At 54.0% G+C, this 18,932-nt stretch overlaps 4 protein-coding genes across 4 annotated transcripts; 1 reads left to right on the top strand and 3 right to left on the bottom strand.

Moving 5' to 3' along the window:
* Positions 1-2,206: 2,206 nt before the first annotated feature.
* On the bottom strand, positions 2,207-3,443 carry BDZ83DRAFT_568732 (Intradiol ring-cleavage dioxygenase; the record flags this gene model as incomplete). The annotated part of the gene is made up of 2 exons (XM_060504113.1): positions 2,207-2,677; positions 2,766-3,443. The coding sequence occupies 2 exons, from the start codon at positions 3,441-3,443 to the stop codon at positions 2,207-2,209; spliced, it is 1,149 nt and encodes a 382-aa protein (XP_060369406.1).
* A 1,236-nt stretch (positions 3,444-4,679) lies between these two features.
* On the bottom strand, positions 4,680-8,080 carry BDZ83DRAFT_762107 (carbon-nitrogen hydrolase; the record flags this gene model as incomplete). The annotated part of the gene is made up of 12 exons (XM_060515200.1): positions 4,680-5,006; positions 5,082-5,129; positions 5,199-5,442; positions 5,607-5,734; positions 5,967-5,980; positions 6,034-6,056; positions 6,123-6,598; positions 6,666-6,738; positions 6,798-7,307; positions 7,382-7,774; positions 7,857-7,934; positions 8,027-8,080. The coding sequence occupies 12 exons, from the start codon at positions 8,078-8,080 to the stop codon at positions 4,879-4,881; spliced, it is 2,169 nt and encodes a 722-aa protein (XP_060369407.1). The 3' UTR covers positions 4,680-4,878.
* Positions 8,081-9,112: 1,032 nt separating this feature from the next.
* BDZ83DRAFT_568655 (Pex12 amino terminal region-domain-containing protein) lies at positions 9,113-10,300 on the top strand (the record flags this gene model as incomplete). Its single annotated transcript, XM_060504100.1, has 1 exon — positions 9,113-10,300. One exon carries the CDS (start codon positions 9,113-9,115, stop codon positions 10,298-10,300), a length of 1,188 nt encoding a protein of 395 aa, XP_060369408.1.
* An 876-nt stretch (positions 10,301-11,176) lies between these two features.
* BDZ83DRAFT_568863 (LYAR-type C2HC zinc finger protein) lies at positions 11,177-12,432 on the bottom strand (the record flags this gene model as incomplete). Its single annotated transcript, XM_060504124.1, has 2 exons — positions 11,177-12,319; positions 12,394-12,432. 2 exons carry the CDS (start codon positions 12,430-12,432, stop codon positions 11,177-11,179), a joined length of 1,182 nt encoding a protein of 393 aa, XP_060369409.1.
* Positions 12,433-18,932: the final 6,500 nt, after the last annotated feature.

The raw sequence follows: 18,932 nt of genomic DNA on the forward strand, positions 1-18,932 counted from the left end.
GCCCGACAGCCGAGTCTACAAATTACTATCTTTCAACAAAGAAGAGACCTTACTACGCCGTTGGACAACCCGCCCGCAGCCCTACCGATCTCGCCAGTCTGGGCGCAGTCACATCCGGGGGGAGGAATAGTCCTGATGACCAAGGCCGAGTTACGCAGATGTTCGATATTGACAAGAAAGGCCCCGAGGGCTACTTACGCGAGTCCACTGCTGAGTGGGGATCATCGGTTAATTCGGCTCTGTCAAAAGAATGCGTCGAAGAGGATTTCAAGGTGGTATTGTAATACCTCGACGCAAAGCAGCTGCCCGGAGCTACGTTACCTGCATCAGGCGGCGGCGGGCTTTGACGTTGGCGGGCCCATTTCAGGTCGCCGCGATCAAATCTTTTTTTTTCTTACCCGCAGCCGTTGCAGATTTGCTAACGTTTGAAAGGCCCCAGCGATGGTCTCGATCTCGGGAAAATCTGCTAGCTCGTACTGAAAACAACGCGAGCGAAAGAAGTAAAGGGAAAAATAAAAGCCAGCGCTTTTGACGAAACATCAACAACGTCGTCTTCAAAGTGGAAACGCGGAGTCCCCTTGCCTCTGGGACACTGCAAGGGCCCACGATTGGAAAAGGTTATTTCGTGTGCAGGGCTCTTTTCTCGGAAACTGTGTGAGACATTTCTGCTTTGAGCATCTCCCAGACCCGATTCGAGCATGGTCCGCTTGCCGATCTTGACTTTTCTTTTCCGGATTTCTGAGACAACGCACCAGGGTCCAATCGTCGATTATCGAGGTTTTACTAGTGCCGATTCCATGAGGAGAGGACTTCGATTTATCGTCCGCTCATTCGTCGACATCTTTGCTTTTTGATAAGACATCTTCGCTTGGCAGGGAAGTTATTGCAACTGGAGGGACAACTCTGTGCACTGGTATATTTCCTCTTGCAATGCGGATACTGCAATGGGTAAACTCGCCCATTTACAACTTTCTCGATGCCAATTTGCTAGATTTACTGCGGAATCCCTCTACGGAGATGCAGTGTATGAAAATTCCCTAGAGACGGGTGAGAGCCATCCAGGAGTGTTTTCTCCGACGCTGATTTCTTCCCTCCTTCCGCTACAGATAATGACCTCCCTTTCTATTCGGAACCAGCGTTGGACTGGGAGCCTGTCTCGGGACTAACTTATCCCTTGCCTTTGCCTAGACCAGATTGGTAGAAACAAATGAATCAAAGGTTTTTTTTCGCTAGATGGTGCAAGAAACTGAAAGAAGCAAAGAAAATGTCCCGGCGGGAATCGACCACAGAGACAATCGTCAGCGCAGCGATGTCTCGTGTCTCTACTGACTCTGCTCGGGAGGGTTGTGGAACAGATGACACCTGCAATTCTCTCCCGACCTCTTGTGACTATTGCGACGACAGTATTGTACTCAAGTACTTGTGTTGTCAGGGTGCAGAGTAATAGAGATTCTACCTTAACGTGTTCCGTGGCACAGGCCGAGGCAGCAATATCTTTGCAACAACACCGGCCGTTTTCCTTCTTTCAATACAGTTATTGGGAAGTAGTCATACAGGGGCCATACCAGAATTTGCAATCGGAATGGCTTTAGATAGGTGGTACGAGTAACACATTTATACCCAGATACGTAGTTCCAACGTGCATGGCCGAAGGGTCTCTCTCGCGCAGCCTGGCCATCTTGATGGCTTGCAACTGGTAATCATACGTCAAGGTCTCAATTTTATTAAATTGCCATGTTTTGATATCTCCAGTCTAAGTTGCTTGAGTGGACGACAGGTGTCACTGTAAAGAGTGTATAGTTCATTTCTTCGGTTGCTAAACCACGTGCATGTATCTGATATGGACAAGCTCCGCAATTTTGAAGTATCAGTTTACGAAGGGAATTAGCTGATTATAACGTCGGTCCGGGTAGCCACCCGAATCAAGCACAAATATCCAGAGTCAAATGCTTTCACGGAATCACCATTGATCAAAATAGTCATCGAAATTCAAAGCATGTAATTTTCTAACATTAACATCATGGTCCAAAGACACTCGAACCATATCTAACAACTTTGAGTAACCCGACACCAGATAGGAAAAGTAGCAGAGCATAGAGAAGACAAGATAATGATATGATACCAACCCAGCAGGAAAGAGCCGCCCCTCCCGTAAGGAAAGAATCCCATCCCCCCCCTTTCACAATCCCACCAACTTTCCATCACCTTATGCGCACGCAGCAGTTGCGGCAGCAGTAGCAGAAGCAGCCGGCGCACCTCCGCTGAAGGCACCAGTACCGCTAGGCATTCCACCGCTGGGCATGTCACCACTGAGCCCACCATCCGACTCCCCCTCAACAGCAACACCGCCCGCCTCGGTCAACTCGAAATCGTAGCTGGTCTCGTAGGAAGCAGAGCGGTTGACGCCGATGGTGATCCAGCCGAACAGTCCGTCGGCGACGTCGTCGCCCAGGTAAGCGTAGTCGAAGAAGGGGTCCGAGTCGGCGTTGGAGCCCAGCTGGCTCGTGACGACGTGGTCGTCCGCGTTGAGGGTCACGTCGACGGTGTTGAGGGTGTAGGGGTAGAGGGACTCGACCTCGGTGATGAGGTCTTGGTCCCAGAAGAGCTGGCCGATGTGGGCTGCGTGGGAGGAGGAGAGGGTATTGTTCGGGAGGACTGTTGCGTCGAGGAAGGCGACCTGTGTTGTTGCGATTTGTGTTAGTACAAAAAGTCCTCTGGTCGGGGAATAGAGGCTAGGGGTTTTGCTGTCTGGAGAGAGAACTTACCATGTGGTGATGCGTGGCGCGGCCATCATAGTGACCAGGGAACTTTGTCGTAAACTGCACCACACCATCCGCATCCGTCTTCTGAATACCGCGAAGGAACGCCTTGTCCAAGTTACTCGCGTCATTGACATCCCCGTTCATGGAACTCTGCACGCCAGAGTAGACGCCCGTAGCATTACAGTTCCACAGATCCCAGTACAAGTCCGTAATCGGCTCGCACGTCTCGACATCGATAAACTGCCCGTCGAGAACGACATCCACGCCCTCCTGGTCGTCGCGCAGGTCGGAGCGGAGGTGCTCCCCCTTTACCCAAAAGGGGCCAATCTCGCCCTCCGGGTCGAGGATGCAGGTGTGGTTGGATCCAAAGAGGTCCGCGGACGCGGCCGAGGTGTCGATGCCGACGTGCGAGGAGGTGAGGTTGTGGCCTACGCCCGCGCTGTCGGTGGCGCGCTTGCGGACGGCGCGGTGGTAGGCGATGGCATCGGCGCGGCGGACGAGGGCGCGGGCTTGGAGGTCGCGGTAGACCTTTGACGAGGAGCAGGCTTCGAGGCCGCGGCGGGCGAGGCCGTGGTGGGCGTGGCGGGAGGCAAGAAGGGAGGGGTGGGTTTCTTCGTGGTGGCCTGGGTGGGCGGTGCCGAGGAGGGCGGAGGTGAGTACGAGGAGGACGGCGGGATGCATTGTTGGTTGTTGTTGTCTTTGGGGGAAAGAGTGTTGTTTTGTTGTATAAGTGAGTGAGAGTCGTGAGACTATGAAAGAAAGTGTTGGAGTTGGGAAAGATGGCTCTGTCTGATAGCTTCTCAATGCTTGGGCTGCTGATGTTCTATTCTTCTTTTCTCTCGTCGAGGGCGAGTCTGCGTTCCTTATATGTTTCCATCTTGTTCAAGATGTCTCTTTCTCCTTTTCCGTTGCCCTCCAATTTGGCAATACTCGCTCCTGCGTTGTTCACCAACTCGTCACCCGTCGTCGTCACGTACACCGTCACTACAATTCCGCTGCCGTCGAGGCAAAAGTTCGTCCACTCTTTCAAAGTGGACTTTGAAATCCCTGCCACGTTCCGGATGAACTCCCGCCACATAGGAAGCGAAAAGAAAGAACACTGCCCTTTCCTGACGTTTGCAGATCTCCATGTATCCCCCCCTTCATAGAGAAGCGTACGCACATAGCCATGGTCCACATCCTAAATCGACCTCACTGCCTACCTCAACTTACACACCGCAGGAAATGTTCAGACGGATCCAGGGCCATATCAGCCAATAAGCTCACACGCTTATCCATCACAACCACGCTCTCGACGGGGGACGGGGAGATAGGTAAGGTAGAGACGGGAACCAAACGTCGCCCTACCCCTTAGAAGTCTTGGCAGGAGGGCTGGATCGCGCAAGGAATCTCGCATCGTGAGAGCGTTACCGCGCACTTCAGCATATGATTTGATTCCACCATGTACTCCGCAAGGTACTAATACATGTTTGACATGGGTTCCTTTCCGGAGTCACCCACCCCACCTGGAGAGAATTACCATCACAAAAGAGCTCATTGGCCACATCGCACTCACAGACCTTGGGCAGTGATGAGCTTTTCGGATCCGAGTGAGGTAATAGTCGGATGGACAGCCGGCGCTCTGCCGGAGGCTTGTAGTCGGGAAATGTGGGGTAGGCTGTGGAGGGGCGGGAAGGGGGGAGGTAGCGGCCGGCATGTGGGAGCCGTGGCCCGTAACGAAGAAGCTCTACAGAAGTACTCCGCAAGAGGGCCCAGCAACGAATAGAGAGCCTCGTTACACGCGTCCTTCTGGTCATTATACTCTGTGATACAGTTTTCGGGCATTTTTGTAGATTCGGGGTCCGACGATACCGCGGTGTCCACGGAGTCCATGGATGGGTATGGACCCATTGGGGGACCCAGCATCTTGTTTCTAGCGGATTTCTTCTCTCTCTTAAGGAATCTGTTTCCACCTCGATCGCCGGAACGCTAGCCCTACGCTGTGGGTCGAGTGCGAGGACCCATAAGAATTACAGGGCCCCTCGTCTTCCTGCGGAACCATGCGGACTATGCCTCCATCATTCTCTATCTTAAGGCAGGGGGTTTACGGAGTACGGACTATAGACTACGAATACACTTATGCCTTGGTCTTTGCCCTCCGCTTCTCAATCTTTGCAAGCTCCGCATCAATCTTCTTGAAACTCCAGCTCTTCCAGAAGGGAGGATACAAGAAGGGTCGGAGGTCGAATCTATTGTCGTCGGGTGCTATTATCGTCCAGTCAGTGACTTACTAAACCGGGGGGGGAAGAAAGTAAAGTGGGTTGCGGTGTGCTGCCATACAGTAGTCATTGCAGTGAAGAGCCGGTGTAAGCGTCGTCATCTTGTGTCCTGTTCACCAAAGTTAGAACTACCAAACGGCAGTCGTCCATCTCGATCTTCTTGGGCAGCAAAACTCACTGTTGATGGCATAAAAGTGGAAAAACTTCTTGACCTTGTCGGCCGTCTGGCTAGGCTCGTACGCAGGAGCATCGTCATCAGGTCCGCGCTTACGGTCGACGCTCCAATCGTGGACGAGGCGTTGGAACATGCCGTACGGCCCCAGCTTGTTCACCTTGCGAAGGCGACCCATGATGGTCAGTTCCTGGTAGGTCATGCCCATGTCTACTTCGTCGCTCTGTACATAGGTCTCTGAGATGGGTTCCTACAATACGATTGTGGTCACGTAAGCTGGCTGTTCTGTCCCCGCAAAGTCTTATTTTGCTTTCTCTCCCGAAGACAAGGGGAAGATGCTGGCGCATAAGTTGAGCCGCAGCTCTTGCGCGTTCAGAGGGCGGGGCTTGAGGGGCTAGCGGGTAAATCACGTACAAGCTCTGCGGTTGGGACCGCCGTTAGGAAGTCGTGGAGACATGGGATGTTGAAGTCCTTTTCGGCCCACGCGATGAAGCGTTTGAGGTCGGCTTTGTCGATGGAGCCAATCGGATTGATATCCGCACCTAAATTTTGAGTGTTAGTCAGGCATGGAGTTAAGGTAGACTTCCTCCGATGCTGGAGAGTCGTCATGCAGTCCTTGCTCCCCTGCTGGTACTGGCAACGATACCAGGGCGTAGGCAGGCAGCGGGACACCGGTACAGTTGAATAACAAATAGAGGGACTAGTCCAGAATCCTCTTGAAGTGATGTGGGGTACTAGTTCCCGTGAAAAGAATGTAGCGGGATGGAAGCTTACTGGAACAATCATATCTAGAAATAAGTTAGTATGAGTCATTCCTCGTCGTCAAAATTGGATCACTGACTTGGTAAAGTAGCCTCTGAGGGACTATGGCAGATGTTAGATGACAGCAAAGCGGAGATGGACGTGGGTATCAAAGCAAAGCAAACGCACCTCTCCAACATTTGCACTGCCCAAAACAAGCAGACCGCCGCCACCAGGTCGTCCGCGGGCCGTGGGAAGAAGCTGCCCAAACTCGTACGCGGTCACCATGCGGATTCTCGCCTGGATACACTGCAGCGTCAGGTTCTCCTGGTTCGTGCCGCCCTCGACCTTGAACCTCGGCTCGAAGTTGAGCGCCGTGACGGCGAGGCTCTTTTGGGCGTTGTAGACGTCGTCAATGTCGAGGTTGATGTGGTAGCTGCCAATGGCCTCGGCCAGGTCCCTGGCGCGCTGACGCGTCTCCGCGGAGCTCTGCGTTTTCATGCCCATGTAGATAGTTGAGAAGATTTGGTTGCAGAGGGCCTGGGGCGTCTTGGGGAGCACGTCCTCGCCGTCGTACTTTGCGAGGCGCTTGACGTCCTCGATTACCTGGGCGTTGCCCTCCTCGACGGCCTTCATTACGATGCGACACATGGAGAAGACAATTGCTGGGAAAGGGGCGTCAGTGCCGAATAATTTCAGGGGTGACCGACGAAGGGGGGGAGAGAGGCATACTCGCTGTGGCGCAAGAGTCGATTCCTCCACTCAGAGGTACCAAGTAGCCTGCCGTTCCGGATCTGCGGAGATACTAATAAGGGGGGTTGGGTCAGCTGGGTATATAGAAAAGAGGTATTTGATCCAACTCACATCCCAGAGGTAGCAGCCAGCACACAGAGCAATCTCCTCCTCGACCGAGTAGTACTTGGGCTTGATAGGGGGCGAAGGGGTGATCATGATATCCGCGTCTTCGTCCTCGGAGCTGAGCTCGTAAGCAGTCTGGATGCGTTGATACTTGGCATCAGACCGCGCAGCCTGGAGGCCACGAGAGATGGCGGAACGGTAGGCGCGAACTTCCTCAAGATCGACAGTGGCCGTGACGACCTCGACATCGTTCAGGCTGAACTGCGATCCCTGAGCCACGACGTCTCCGTTGACCAAGATCATGGCAGAGCCGTCGTAGTACAGCCTGTCGCCGTCGCAACCTTGCTGGTTGGCGTAGAGGTAGATGCCGCCGCACTTGCGCGTGGCTTCCATGATGAGCTGGAGACGGGTGTCGAGCTTCTGTAGGGTAAAGTGCGAGCCGCTGGAGTTGGTAATGATCTCCACGCCGTCGAGGCTCATTGCGATGTGCGGGGCGTTGGGCGTGAAGAGTTCTTCCTGTGGGCGAGCGTGTCAGCTCATGTTCCATGGCCATCGACCAAATTAACCGTGATGGTCTCTGACGAACTTACACAAGTCTCTGCGCCGAAGCACGTATCGGGCGTTGAAACCACAGCATCTCCAAAGATGACGTGGGTAGACCCCTGGATATCCTGGAGGATCCGGGGCAGATGGTACTCCTCCGTCTGTCTGGGATGCATCCAGGGCGTGAAGTGGCGCATCTCGCGATAGTTACCATCGTTAGCGAGCCACATCTTGGGCCTGATCATGAGGATCTTGCCATCAAGACAGAGCACCCGGCAGTTGAAGCGCTGGTTGCGGTGCTGCACGGGCATGCCGATGTCGAGGAGGATGCCATGGCAGGTCTCATCGAGCAGGATGCGGCGGAGCATCTCGAAGCAGTGTAGGTAGAGGTCCTGCTCGAAGAGGTGGTCGAGACATCCGTAGCCGCATATCTCCAGTTCCTGTGGTGGTGTTAGACTCTAGCGCATCCATGCAAGTGTCCTTACTCGTGCTGTATCGCATTCCAAGCTTCACAATACTTACGGGACCGACACGCAGGCGAGCTCCAGCTGCCTTTGCTTTTTGAATACTCTCAACGATTCGAGCGGCATTTCCTTCCCACTATGTGTGATTCTGGTCAGCATCTGCCTCCTAAACATAGATGAGGGGTCGCATGAAGGCCACTTCATCTATGTTAGTTGCGGAAACCTTACGTCCAATGCCCACTGGTTCAGCGAACAAGTCGCAACAGTGATGAGATGTCCCATGTTGACCAGCTCGAGTTATCTGGACACAACGATGTGTTAGTTGTCTCCTTGAAGTTGACAAGAGACTTTATCACGCATGATATCTTACCTTTAGTGCACCTGCATGAACTTGGCGGTAGTCAGTATAAGAGTAAATCACCGCGGGGTATGAGATGAGTCATCTAAAGGTCGGATGAATTCACTGAGCCTCTGTTTGTGGGGAAAAGCCTTCGAGAAGTTATAAAAATGCTCACAGTCTTGTCCCTGAAGTTGAAAAGACCTCAATGCTCTTCTAAACCGACTTACTCGGAGAAGTCTCGGATAGGTGGAAGCTTATGTTGGCTTGAGACGAACAAGAGCTTTGAGCGAGCGGGAAGCGTTGAACCCCTCGTGCGCTATCGGATGTTAGCAACACGGCACCGGGTATCCGGCCGCTCTAACGCCGCTTATCTACCGTAGAGTGATTTCTCTCCAGACCTTGTCACTAATACGACAACTTTTTTCTCGTGTCGTGTGCAAATTTTATGGAAAATCTCAAATTTATCGTAACCAGTTCATCGATTGACTTGCACAAGGAAAAGTCACCATCATAGTCATCTAAAGCTGTTCTTACATCTTACATGAAAGACAAGAAGAGATAGGCAGGGCGGCAGGGTATCTACATTGAACCCCTGCCAATACCCCCCGCCGTGGAACCCAAGCACTGACACTCCGGCGCCACTGCGTTGGCTGCCACACATGCTGACCAGTGACAGACGCCGCTGACAATCGGCCGGCTGAGCTCTCCTCTCCTCCAAACCTGCCCCGGCACCCAAATCGCCTCGGCTCAAAAAACATCCCAACCACGGGCCCGGCTCTATCTAATCCTCACGACCTCACTACCTTTACCATTCCCGCGATACCCTCAACGAACAACCGCCCTTGCGACTCTGACCTCACCTCGCCAAAAGCGCAAACGAAACCGCCCCTCCGAAACCCACAAGACCCAACAATTGGATCAGCAACATATCTCAACCGCGCGCACGCAGCGCAAATGCACATCACCTCTCCAAAATGACCTCCCCATCACCACCATCCACCTCCTCGCCATCAACCCTCCCCTCCTCGCCCTACCCCTACGCCTCCGCCCCAGACATCATTCGCGCCCACCAGAAAGACGCCTATTACAAAGGCCACCTCTCAAACACCCTAACCTCCCTCCACCGCCTCCTCCTCGGTGCCCGCTCCGCACACTCGGCCACCGCCCTCCACAGGCTCTTCGCAGACACCCTCTATCTCGGCCTCACCACCCTCCCCGGGAACCGCACCCTTGGCGAAGAGTACTGCGACCTCGTCCAGCTCCACGTCGGCGCCGCCGGCGACGACACCGACGATCCTTCTGGCGCCTTACCGACCTTGGCCCGCCGCGCATCCTACATCGCGACATCCGTCCTCCTCCCCTACATCGCAGGCCGCGCCCTCCCCACCCTCCGCGCCCGCCTTCGAACCCTTCTCGAGCCGTCAACCTCTTCAAAACCCTCCTCAAAAACAACATCCAGAAAGGAGGCAATAAAAGCCTACCTCGTCACAAACCTCCCCTCCCTAACCTCCGCAGCGCCCATCCACGCAGCGACCCTCGCAATCTTCTACTTCACGGGCACCTACTACGAGCTCGCCAAACGCGTCCTCGGTCTCCGCTACGTCTTCACCCGCCGCGTGCCCGACTCCCCCGACCGCGCGGGCTACGAGGTCCTCGGCGTCCTCCTCGTCGCCCAGCTCGCCGTGCAATCCTACCTGCACATCCGCTCCACAATCTCCGACGCTGCAGCGGCGGCGGCAGCAGCACGTACACGCTCCAATAGCAGTTCCCTGCTAGACGTCTCCCTCGACGCAAACGCCTACGCCGCAAACACGGGGCTCCTCCTCACGGAAACAGGAACGCCGGGCGGCAACGGCGTAGGAAGCAGCAAAGTCGACATCTCGGCCGTAACACACACACCCGTCATCCCCTCGGCAGACGCCTCCAGCGAACCTGGCGCGCGCTTCGACCTGAGCGACGAAAAGACAATGGCCTACATCTCGGGCGCCGCGCAGAGGAAATGCACCCTCTGCCTCGAGGAACTCAAGGACCCGTCCGCCACGCAGTGCGGACACGTGTTTTGCTGGACGTGCATCGGGGACTGGGTGCGCGAGAAGCCAGAGTGTCCGCTGTGTAGACGGGAGGCTATGGTGCAGCATATTCTGCCCTTGCGGATTGCGTAAGGATTCAAGATAGTAGGGCTATGATGTAATGGTAACATTAGACGTGATGCTTTGTAAATATGATCATGTTGTAGAGTTTGGTTATATAGCGCTTTGCCGCCCGACAGCAACTTGATGAAGTGGAGCGGCGTTGCAGCATTTGTACACCTACGAAGTTCTATTGATAATGGACACACTGGCTCAAGAGGGAGGGGGATCTCTGCTGAACAACCAAAATGGGCAAAGCATTTTGCGTTTACCAAGTTTGTGTACGAAGGCAAAGAAGACGGACAAAGATATAAATATATATACCATAGAACTGAGGCCACGCAACTTCAAACCTCCCCTCCCCTCTCTTCTTTCCCCCATCATCATTAAATCTCCTTCAACACAGGCAGAGAGAAAAATAGACGGAACGAAGAAAACACTTTCGATTTTGCCTCATCGAAGCCTCATTCGTAATCATACACGCCCAAATGGCTCGGTGAAAGGCTCGAAGACGAGCTAAGAGCATGTAGGCGTGGGTTCAACGAGAGTGCGACGATGTAGCTTATTCGGAAGAATTGGGAATCAGATAGGAGACCGACGCATCGACCCAGAAAAAAAAAAGAGTTAATATCCGAAATTTCACGGCCAAACCCCCCTTGCCTTTCTCCCTTGGCCCCGTTTCCCCTCTAGGGCCATTGATGGTTTCCGATCCATCTTGTAGGTATCATGTGCCAGAGTTGCCTAGCATGGGAATATGAAACAAGAAGTAAGAAAAAAAAAAGCAAGAAAAATGACGCTCAGTAACTCCGTTGTCCTTTATGAGTTTGCCCTTGGATATCCCGTCCGAGCCGTAGAGCGGCTAACCCCTCGAGAAGAACAGCATGATTGTGTACACATCGACCGGCAGATTCAGGCCTGAAAAAGTACAATTTCGCCGCGGTCGTTACGCCTCATGCGCAGCGAGCGCCAAAGCTCCTTCTCTTCCGAAAGCTTGCCGAGGCCGTCACCGGAGGAACTGCGCTCGCGGTGGAATCGCTTGAGGGCCTTGTTCATGCTGCAACCCCGCTCGCTCTCGGGACCCTTGTTGATAAATGACAGGAATAGGTCGGCGCGCGGGCGGTAGACAACCATCTGGCCTTCGTCGTCACCATCCTCGCCCTTCTTGCTGTCGCGGGAACCGGGTCGGTACTCGATCAACTTGGGAGCCTTCTCGCCATCTGATCGGTGGCGGCTGGATGAGGAGTGCTTCTTGGTGGATGAGGAGACCTTGCGCTTCTTGGACTTGGACTTGGTGCCGTTCATGTTCAACAGGCCCATGAGATTGCTGCCGATGCCGCCTTCCTTTTTGTGCTTGGAAGACTTGGTTTTCTTGAGCGGGCTAGCCGGTGACGGATCGGCGACGTCGCCCCCAGAGTAGTCTGGCGAAGGAGGGAAGACAGGGCGCGACATCATGCGGTTCAGACCGCCCGTTAGGCCGGAGTGAGCTAAAGTTGTGGGAGGGGCGTCGACCATCATTTGGTCAGTGTCGACATGGAGACGCTTGCGCTTCTTGTCCTTCTTCTCGCTTCCATCCTTCCTTCTTCGCTCGTGCTTCGAAGCCGGGGTCTCAAAGCCCTGGGGAATGGCGCCAGTACCGTACTGTACGAGGGCACCCGGGTCCTCGTCAACCATTGCTCCCTCGTCATCCAGATAGGCCTCGGCCTCGTACTCGTAGCGCACCAGCTGCGTCTCCTCGTTCGGCTCCTTAGCACCTAGGGCAGACGCATTCGGCGTAGCTGAGGGGTCGAGAAAGTCGAAGACGTTGACGTGACCCTCGGCAGCCGAGGGAGGTGTTGGCGCTTCAGGGAGAAGGTCGGCGGGGGAGTTGGCATTGTCGCTGGCCTCGTAGGGGAAAGTTTCGAATTCGGCGTCGGGAACGTCCTCAACATATGCGTGTTGAGCCATGTCGTGCTGAGGAGCGAACGCCTGGTTGTTGTTCGTCTTGCTCTTCTTGTTGTTATTCTTTTCCTTGTAGAGAGCGCCTTGGTATTTCTGGGCCTCGCTCATACAACTCTGTTCACAGCCGAGTCAGTGCCATGGTTCATACAAGTGACTGCAACAGCCAGTGGAAGCTGCTTGTTACTAACCGTGTGGCTGCGATATTCGGTTCCAGGAAAGTAGACCATGCAATCGATGCAGGTGTAAGTGGCGCCTCGACAACGGTTTCTATGGGGATCGAGCTTCTTCTTGGTCATAACATCACCACAGTTCTGTGGTGGAGGAAGGAGACAGGTTAGTTATGTTGCGCAGGAGGTATTCGAGAGATTATTGGATTCTGTTGTGTTTGGAGAGGGGTGTAAGGTAGGTATTGTATGGATATGGTCTGGGAGGCGAGGGAGGGACGGGACGAGACACTGGCTATTAAAGACGGCATCCAAGGGGAGGTGGAGGGGCGTTTGTTTCTGTAGTTGGAGGGGTGTGTGTCTGCGATGTCTTGCCATGTGTGGGAGGTGTGGTAGGTGTGGTGTGAGGATGTGATGTCAGGCCCCCGAGTTTATAATAAGACGACATGGGGATCTTCGGGGGGGGGGGGGAAGGGGGGAAGATACCGACGGGGGGAGGTATGTACGGAATGAGAGTAAAGGGGGACCCTGGAAGACGGGATCATGAGGAAGGAAAATGGAAGGAAGAGAGGAATACGGAACGGGAGAAGGAGGGCGGCGACGGCTTACCTCACACGAAAAGGACACCATAGTGAAGGGAGCGACGCTGTATGATGATGTGTTGGCCTTGCGATGGGAGTCTCTATTGGGCGCGAAGGTTGGGCAGAGAACGGTTTTGACTGGGTCGCGGTTTTTGACGGAGGTGAAATGGGGGGTCGACGATATGGGAGGCGACGGGTGCGAGCGTCAGTTTCTTTTGGTTGGCGGTTCTGGACGGTGGTGTAGGTATGTCGGTTTGTGGATTTGCAGAATGCAGAAGCAAGGACGTCGCCTTACTGGCCGGACAGATGGGCTCGGGGGATCGTCGAGAAGTGGACTGCAATGCAAGCCGGGACGTGCCTTGTAACCAGGTGAGAAGGGTACAGGGCAGAAGGAGACCAAGACGGGACTCTTTTTTGGGAGGGTTTGGGGAAGAGAGTCCAAGAGTCTGGGAGCTTTGAAAAGCGGAGTGGTGAGACGTTGGCAGTCCGTCGCGGCTGTGCGAGAAACTAGTGTAGCGGGTTTGATAGACACAGCCCGAGAGGTGGGTGTTGTGTGTATGTGTGTGAGAGTGAGATGAGTTGATGAGGTGCTTGGAGGCGCCACGAGGGGTCGTGAGTGTGTGTTTGTGGAGTGAGTGAGTGAGCTGGAGTATGAATGGGAATGAGAAGACGGATAGAAAGAGAGATGGCGAGATGATGGGCCCTCTCAGTCTTTCGGCTTGGTCGGGGAAGTGAATGAGCACTGAGAAGAAAGAGACCAAAAGGTTCAAATTTCAGAGTTCAGCTTGGAGATGTCAGGGGCTCCTCTCCGTGTTGGTTTCGCGTCTCAAATACGCAGCTGTGCCGTCGATCTCCAATGTTGGAATCCCTTATTTGGAGGGGTTCAAGGGGGCGTTTGGTCGGCAGGGGTGGCAGGGGGAATGGAGGGGTGAAGTGTGGTGTTTCGCGCTTCAGGTTTGTGTTGGAAAAGTAATAAAGAGAGACCGATGGCAGACTCGGACTCAGTGAGAGTGAGAGTGTGTGAGTGAGACGGGGAAAAGTGTGACGAGGAACGGGCAGCAGGAACGCAACACAATTTTGTCTGTTCCCGAGAAGGAAGCAACTGATCCAGAAACGGTCCGTAGCAATGGAGCGGTAAGAGCGCAAGAAGCGACTAGTGACTGCAAAATTCCTGGACCTCTGCTGAATGAGTTCAATTTGAGAACGTTTGAGCTGAACTGGGGGCCAGAGTTGGTTCGCGCGGGACTGTTGTGTTGTGGTGGTGGTTATGGATTTTTTTGTTTTGGCGGGCAGAGAGGATGAGCGAGCTGATGGATGGTGGCGTGCCGAATCGAGGGGCAATGGCGCAGAGGCTTTTGGTCCAAAAGTTACCCAAATGGCAGATGGCGGCCGTGCTGTGGACTATTGGATTAAATACTGAGATTACTTTGATCTCTCTCTCGTCCGAACCGAAAGAAAGCTTTGCGCGCGCCGAACAGCTGGATACTTTGGATCTACGGATGAAGTTGGGAGAGAAAAAAATTATCAGGTAAGATAGAGATAAGCGTAGGTGGTTGAGAGAGACAGCTGGCTGCACTGCAAATTCTACCTAACGCAAACAAAGTGGAATCGGCCGAAACTTTTCGCAGTGGATTTTTTCTTTACTTTTTTCTTCTTCCTTCTCCCACCCTGCCCTTTCGTCCCTTTCGGATTTGGGCCCCTCCTCAGATTCTTTGCGCGTGGGGACTTGGGGACTGGAGACTGGAGTGCATCTTTTGGAGTGACTGACGGTCTGTCAGGTTGGGCAGCTTGACATGTTGTTCTAGTCACACGCCCATCCCCTCCAACGGTAACAGGCGGTATCCCAGGGGAACCAAGGTCATCAGCAACATTCAATGGTCTCGAGTGGTCCATTGTATCCCAAACTCAGCTGATGCGCCTCTACCATTGGCTTGGACTCTGATAGCAGATCCTCTCCATCAACCCAATCATGATCGATGAGTCCGGGACGGTGGGGGTGGTCACATCCGTCCGCCTCATTCCAGTCCTCTGCGGGAAGACGGACGCTGGGCGAATCTGGAGATGTTCACTATAAAATGCAGTCCTTTATTATTACCGCAACTCCCTGATGGTGGTTGACTGTTCCCCAGTGTACTCAATAGAGTCCCATCTCAATGCTGCAATGTCGCTGGAAAATCCCTTCAGATTCTGCAGCTGTAGACCGCCCCCTCTTCAAAAGGCGAGACCAGGTGGAAATAGGAACGTGGATATGCAAAGCTAAAGGCCTACTTAGCCTGTGGGTTCACCGTATAGCCGCATATCTGCTAATGACGGGACTCTAGCTGCTTCTGCCCTGAACCTGCGCAGGCACCTTCACTACCTCCCTCACCTCACAGTGACACGTAGTACGCCATGCATCGCCGTTCGGCCTTATATCGCGAACTAGGAAGTGCGCGGCTTCGCATGGGTATGGAGTATCCGTATACTGCGGTAGGTATCGCCAGTGAGGGAACATGGAACCGACCTGGCGGGGCTGCTGATCTCGGGCGGTAGCGTAGTCTCGGTCGCCAGAGATGGCCTGTCTTTCACCCTCCCCGTTCCCGCCCTGCCGCGGTTTCACGGGAGGTGGTGAGAACCCTGTATAGCAGACGACGACTCAGGGGCCGAGAAGTCCACGAGAACGAGTGGTGCTTGTGTCTCTGCTTCTATTCTGGGCATATACGTAGAGAGAAGAGCTTCTGCATCTTCTTCCATGACCAGGGGTATGTTCAGCACGGCCACGGAAACCCCTTCAACCTTGCGTCTTGCTGCTGTTCTGACTCCTGCGGACAAGCAACATCATGCAAAACCAGGCGAGGCCGGGGTTCGGACAAGACCAAAGTCACCAAACGACAACTGCCTGCCCCTATCCGTCTAGATGGCATTGGATGCCGCCGCGAATCAAAGGAGATGACGACGACGGTCCCAGAACGACGGAACGGCTGCTGCCGCCGCGTTGGGCCTTGACCTAGCATTTTCCACAGGGCCGTCACATCGCCCTCTGGTACGTTGATTAGCGGGCTGCATGACGGGCCCCCAGTTGCAGTGCATCGCCAATTTGGGCTTTCAGCGCCCTCCAAAGCGCGCGTCTAAGTTGACGAAGGATCCAGCAGCCCAGCGTTAGTGACAAGTTGGTCAATAGCATTAGCAGTTGTGTGCTTGTAGCTTCAGCTGCTGCATGAAAGACGACTTGTGTAGGCAGTAGAAGAGCTCTATATGATCTTGTTCCTTAGGAAAGTTCCGTGACTTTTGCTGCTTGTAATACGTTGAAGTGCCTGATCTTTACCAAATGAGTGGATCGCCTGCTGCTTGCTGGAGATCCTTCGTCGTTGCTTTTGCTTTTCCCTTTGCGTTGGGGCGGTCTCTTGCACACGCCCTTGCTTTGCCCTGCCCCCCGGCGTCTCTGGGCAGTAAACTGACGCAAGGCATTGAATCGTGGGTTCCGACGTGCTCGTGGTACCGTATCCGTAGAGGGGCCGAGATGTGGATGTTGTACGCAGTAATGACTTGCAGAGCTTTTGCAAAGCATGTCTGGTCTGCATGCGATGTGAGGCGGGAACGAATGGGAAACCCCAGGTCAAACACTGCAGCTGGAGAGAGCCTTTCCATTCGTCAAGAACCACATCAAGTCGTTCCACGCCAGTACTACGGAGTATGGATGGATAGACAGTACTCCGTATCCATCAACTCAAAATCAAGAGCTCAAGGAGTCCGAAGCCCACCGGAAGGACGCCAAGCTCGAACTCAAGCTCAGAGGTCAAAGTCGAACCTTGAACGGGGGCCAAGACACGACCATTGAAACCCATACATAGTAGGTACTCAGTATCCACCTGTACCTGGAGGTGGCCCAATATAAGTCGTGGAAGTCTCACCTTTTTGATTCTGGTGTGGAATTTGGTTGTCTGGCAACTGGCACATCCGGATGGCTCGGGGTCCCCAAATGCTCTGGAATGAGAGACGTGGTCCCCCGCTGTTGTGAATGACGATGTGTAATGAGCTGTGGGCTGTGGACGTACAGTATGTTGGTATACGTAAGGTAGACAGACGGTAGGATGAGGTGGTGAAGGGTGGATGTTGACAGAGTCCACTTCAAGCCACGAATGCCGCCGGTCGTCTTTCATCGGGAAGTTCCCATCACCGTCGCTGCTTCCCCTTTTCTTGCCGGGCTTTACCCAATCACCGGTTCCCGCTAGGTCATCCCACGGCGCACCTGGAGGTACGAGATTAGCAGGGCAACTTCATCTTCACTTCCATTCAAATTCTCACCTTTCATAGCAGCAGGATCAGTCCGATAGGTCACGCGTGCAGGTTACTTATGTAATGTAGGATTGCTTCCCGTCACTAGGTATGAGTTAGTGTACGGAGTAGCTTAACGCCAGAAAGCGGTGACATTCGCATTGATCGCCCCCCTGAGCTACTTTATCCTACTGTGTAAGTTCCAAGCCACCTTACAGCTACAACTTCCAAAGCTTGAAGTGGTGTAGACGCCTGTTGATGAAGCTTCATGCAGGGAGATCGAGTGGTGTTTGTTGCTTCATGCTAGTCGCGTTTTACAAATAAACATAATGAAACCACACACGACCGCGAACGCGTTTCTATCTCATAACCTTTCAAAAGCTCAACCATCGTTTTTATGCTTCCGTCAATGCCTCGCTGACCAGTCTGACCTAAGAACGGATATTAACGCCATTATCTTCTCGGGCGTAACTCAAAGTAGAAACGGATAGCGGATGTGGAAGTGACATCGGACTCGTCGCTTCGTTTCGTTTGCTAGCACCTTCGCAGTATCAACCTAAGCTTGAACTGCGGAGTACCCACCATCATTACCGATCGCATCGCATCGCATCGCATTGCACATCGTGTCCCTTGACTCTCTCCCCATTCTCACATTAATTACCTCCGCCACTGAGCTCCATCCAGCAAGCCTTTAGCAGCTTGCAACCCTTGTTTGCCGTGCACCTCCGAAAGCAGCCCTGCGGCCTACCACCAAATCAGGTCACCTGCCGCATCAACAAGCCTCAGGAGACCCGCCACAACTTCTTAGCCCCCTCTTCCCCCCAACATCATCCCACGATTTACCACCAAAGACTGGGCAGAACGGGGATTTCATACAACAGCGGCATTGAACCGTCCGCAGCCACATCTCTTCAGTAGACAGCCATCGGCCATCCATCCCGGCCGCACGGCTGCCAGATCCCGCCCTAGCACCGCTCCCTCCTGACCTGCATCATGCGGCCTTGCTAAAGACAAACCGCACCACATCACCACTACGGATACCACCACCTCCAATCCTACCTCTCGCGCCGTCGATGCCATCTGCCATAGCACAGCTGGATATCGACCTTCCTTCGCAAATACCTTAATCGGCTCCAAGTACACACCTCGAGGCCAGCCACACCTCACAAACGGCACCTTTGTGGATACTGACACATTTGACTATCCAACGAATACACAAATCAGCTTTCCGATCCTCGCTTTCGTTCCGGCTAGCAACCTCTTTTTCTCTTTCCCGCGGCCAGGGTTCACCACCAAACGCCCACCACCTCCGCTTCGTGCACGACCCCTTGTTCGTTCGTCCGTCCGTCCATCCTGTCCACACCTCAGTTGTCCAGAAAGAGAGCCCCAGACGGTCCCAGTGCCAGGTCCAGGTCCGTAGTCGCCTCATGCCGACAATCGACTACACCTAACACGTCCTCGGTACCCGCTACACTTAAACCTGCCTACCGCGGTACCTACCATCCGCTAGCATCGGCCTCCACCGCCTTCGCTACCAAGGGCCAAGGCAAGGCTACTCCGCTCTCTCCTGGACTCTGCACCGCTTCTCTCTCTTCGCTTCGGGCCTTACCTTCCCCATCAAACAGGCCCATTCCTTTCTGAGGACTCGCCGAACGGTCCAGCAGCAATACGAATATAATCTTTCCTCCGCCTTTTTCCCTCTCGCCCTGCTCACGACTCTTCCGAACA

Source organism: Colletotrichum acutatum (genome assembly GCF_030867785.1).
Source record: "Colletotrichum acutatum strain CBS 112980 chromosome Unknown BDZ83scaffold_12, whole genome shotgun sequence".
NCBI classification, from domain to species: Eukaryota; Fungi; Ascomycota; class Sordariomycetes; order Glomerellales; family Glomerellaceae; genus Colletotrichum; species Colletotrichum acutatum.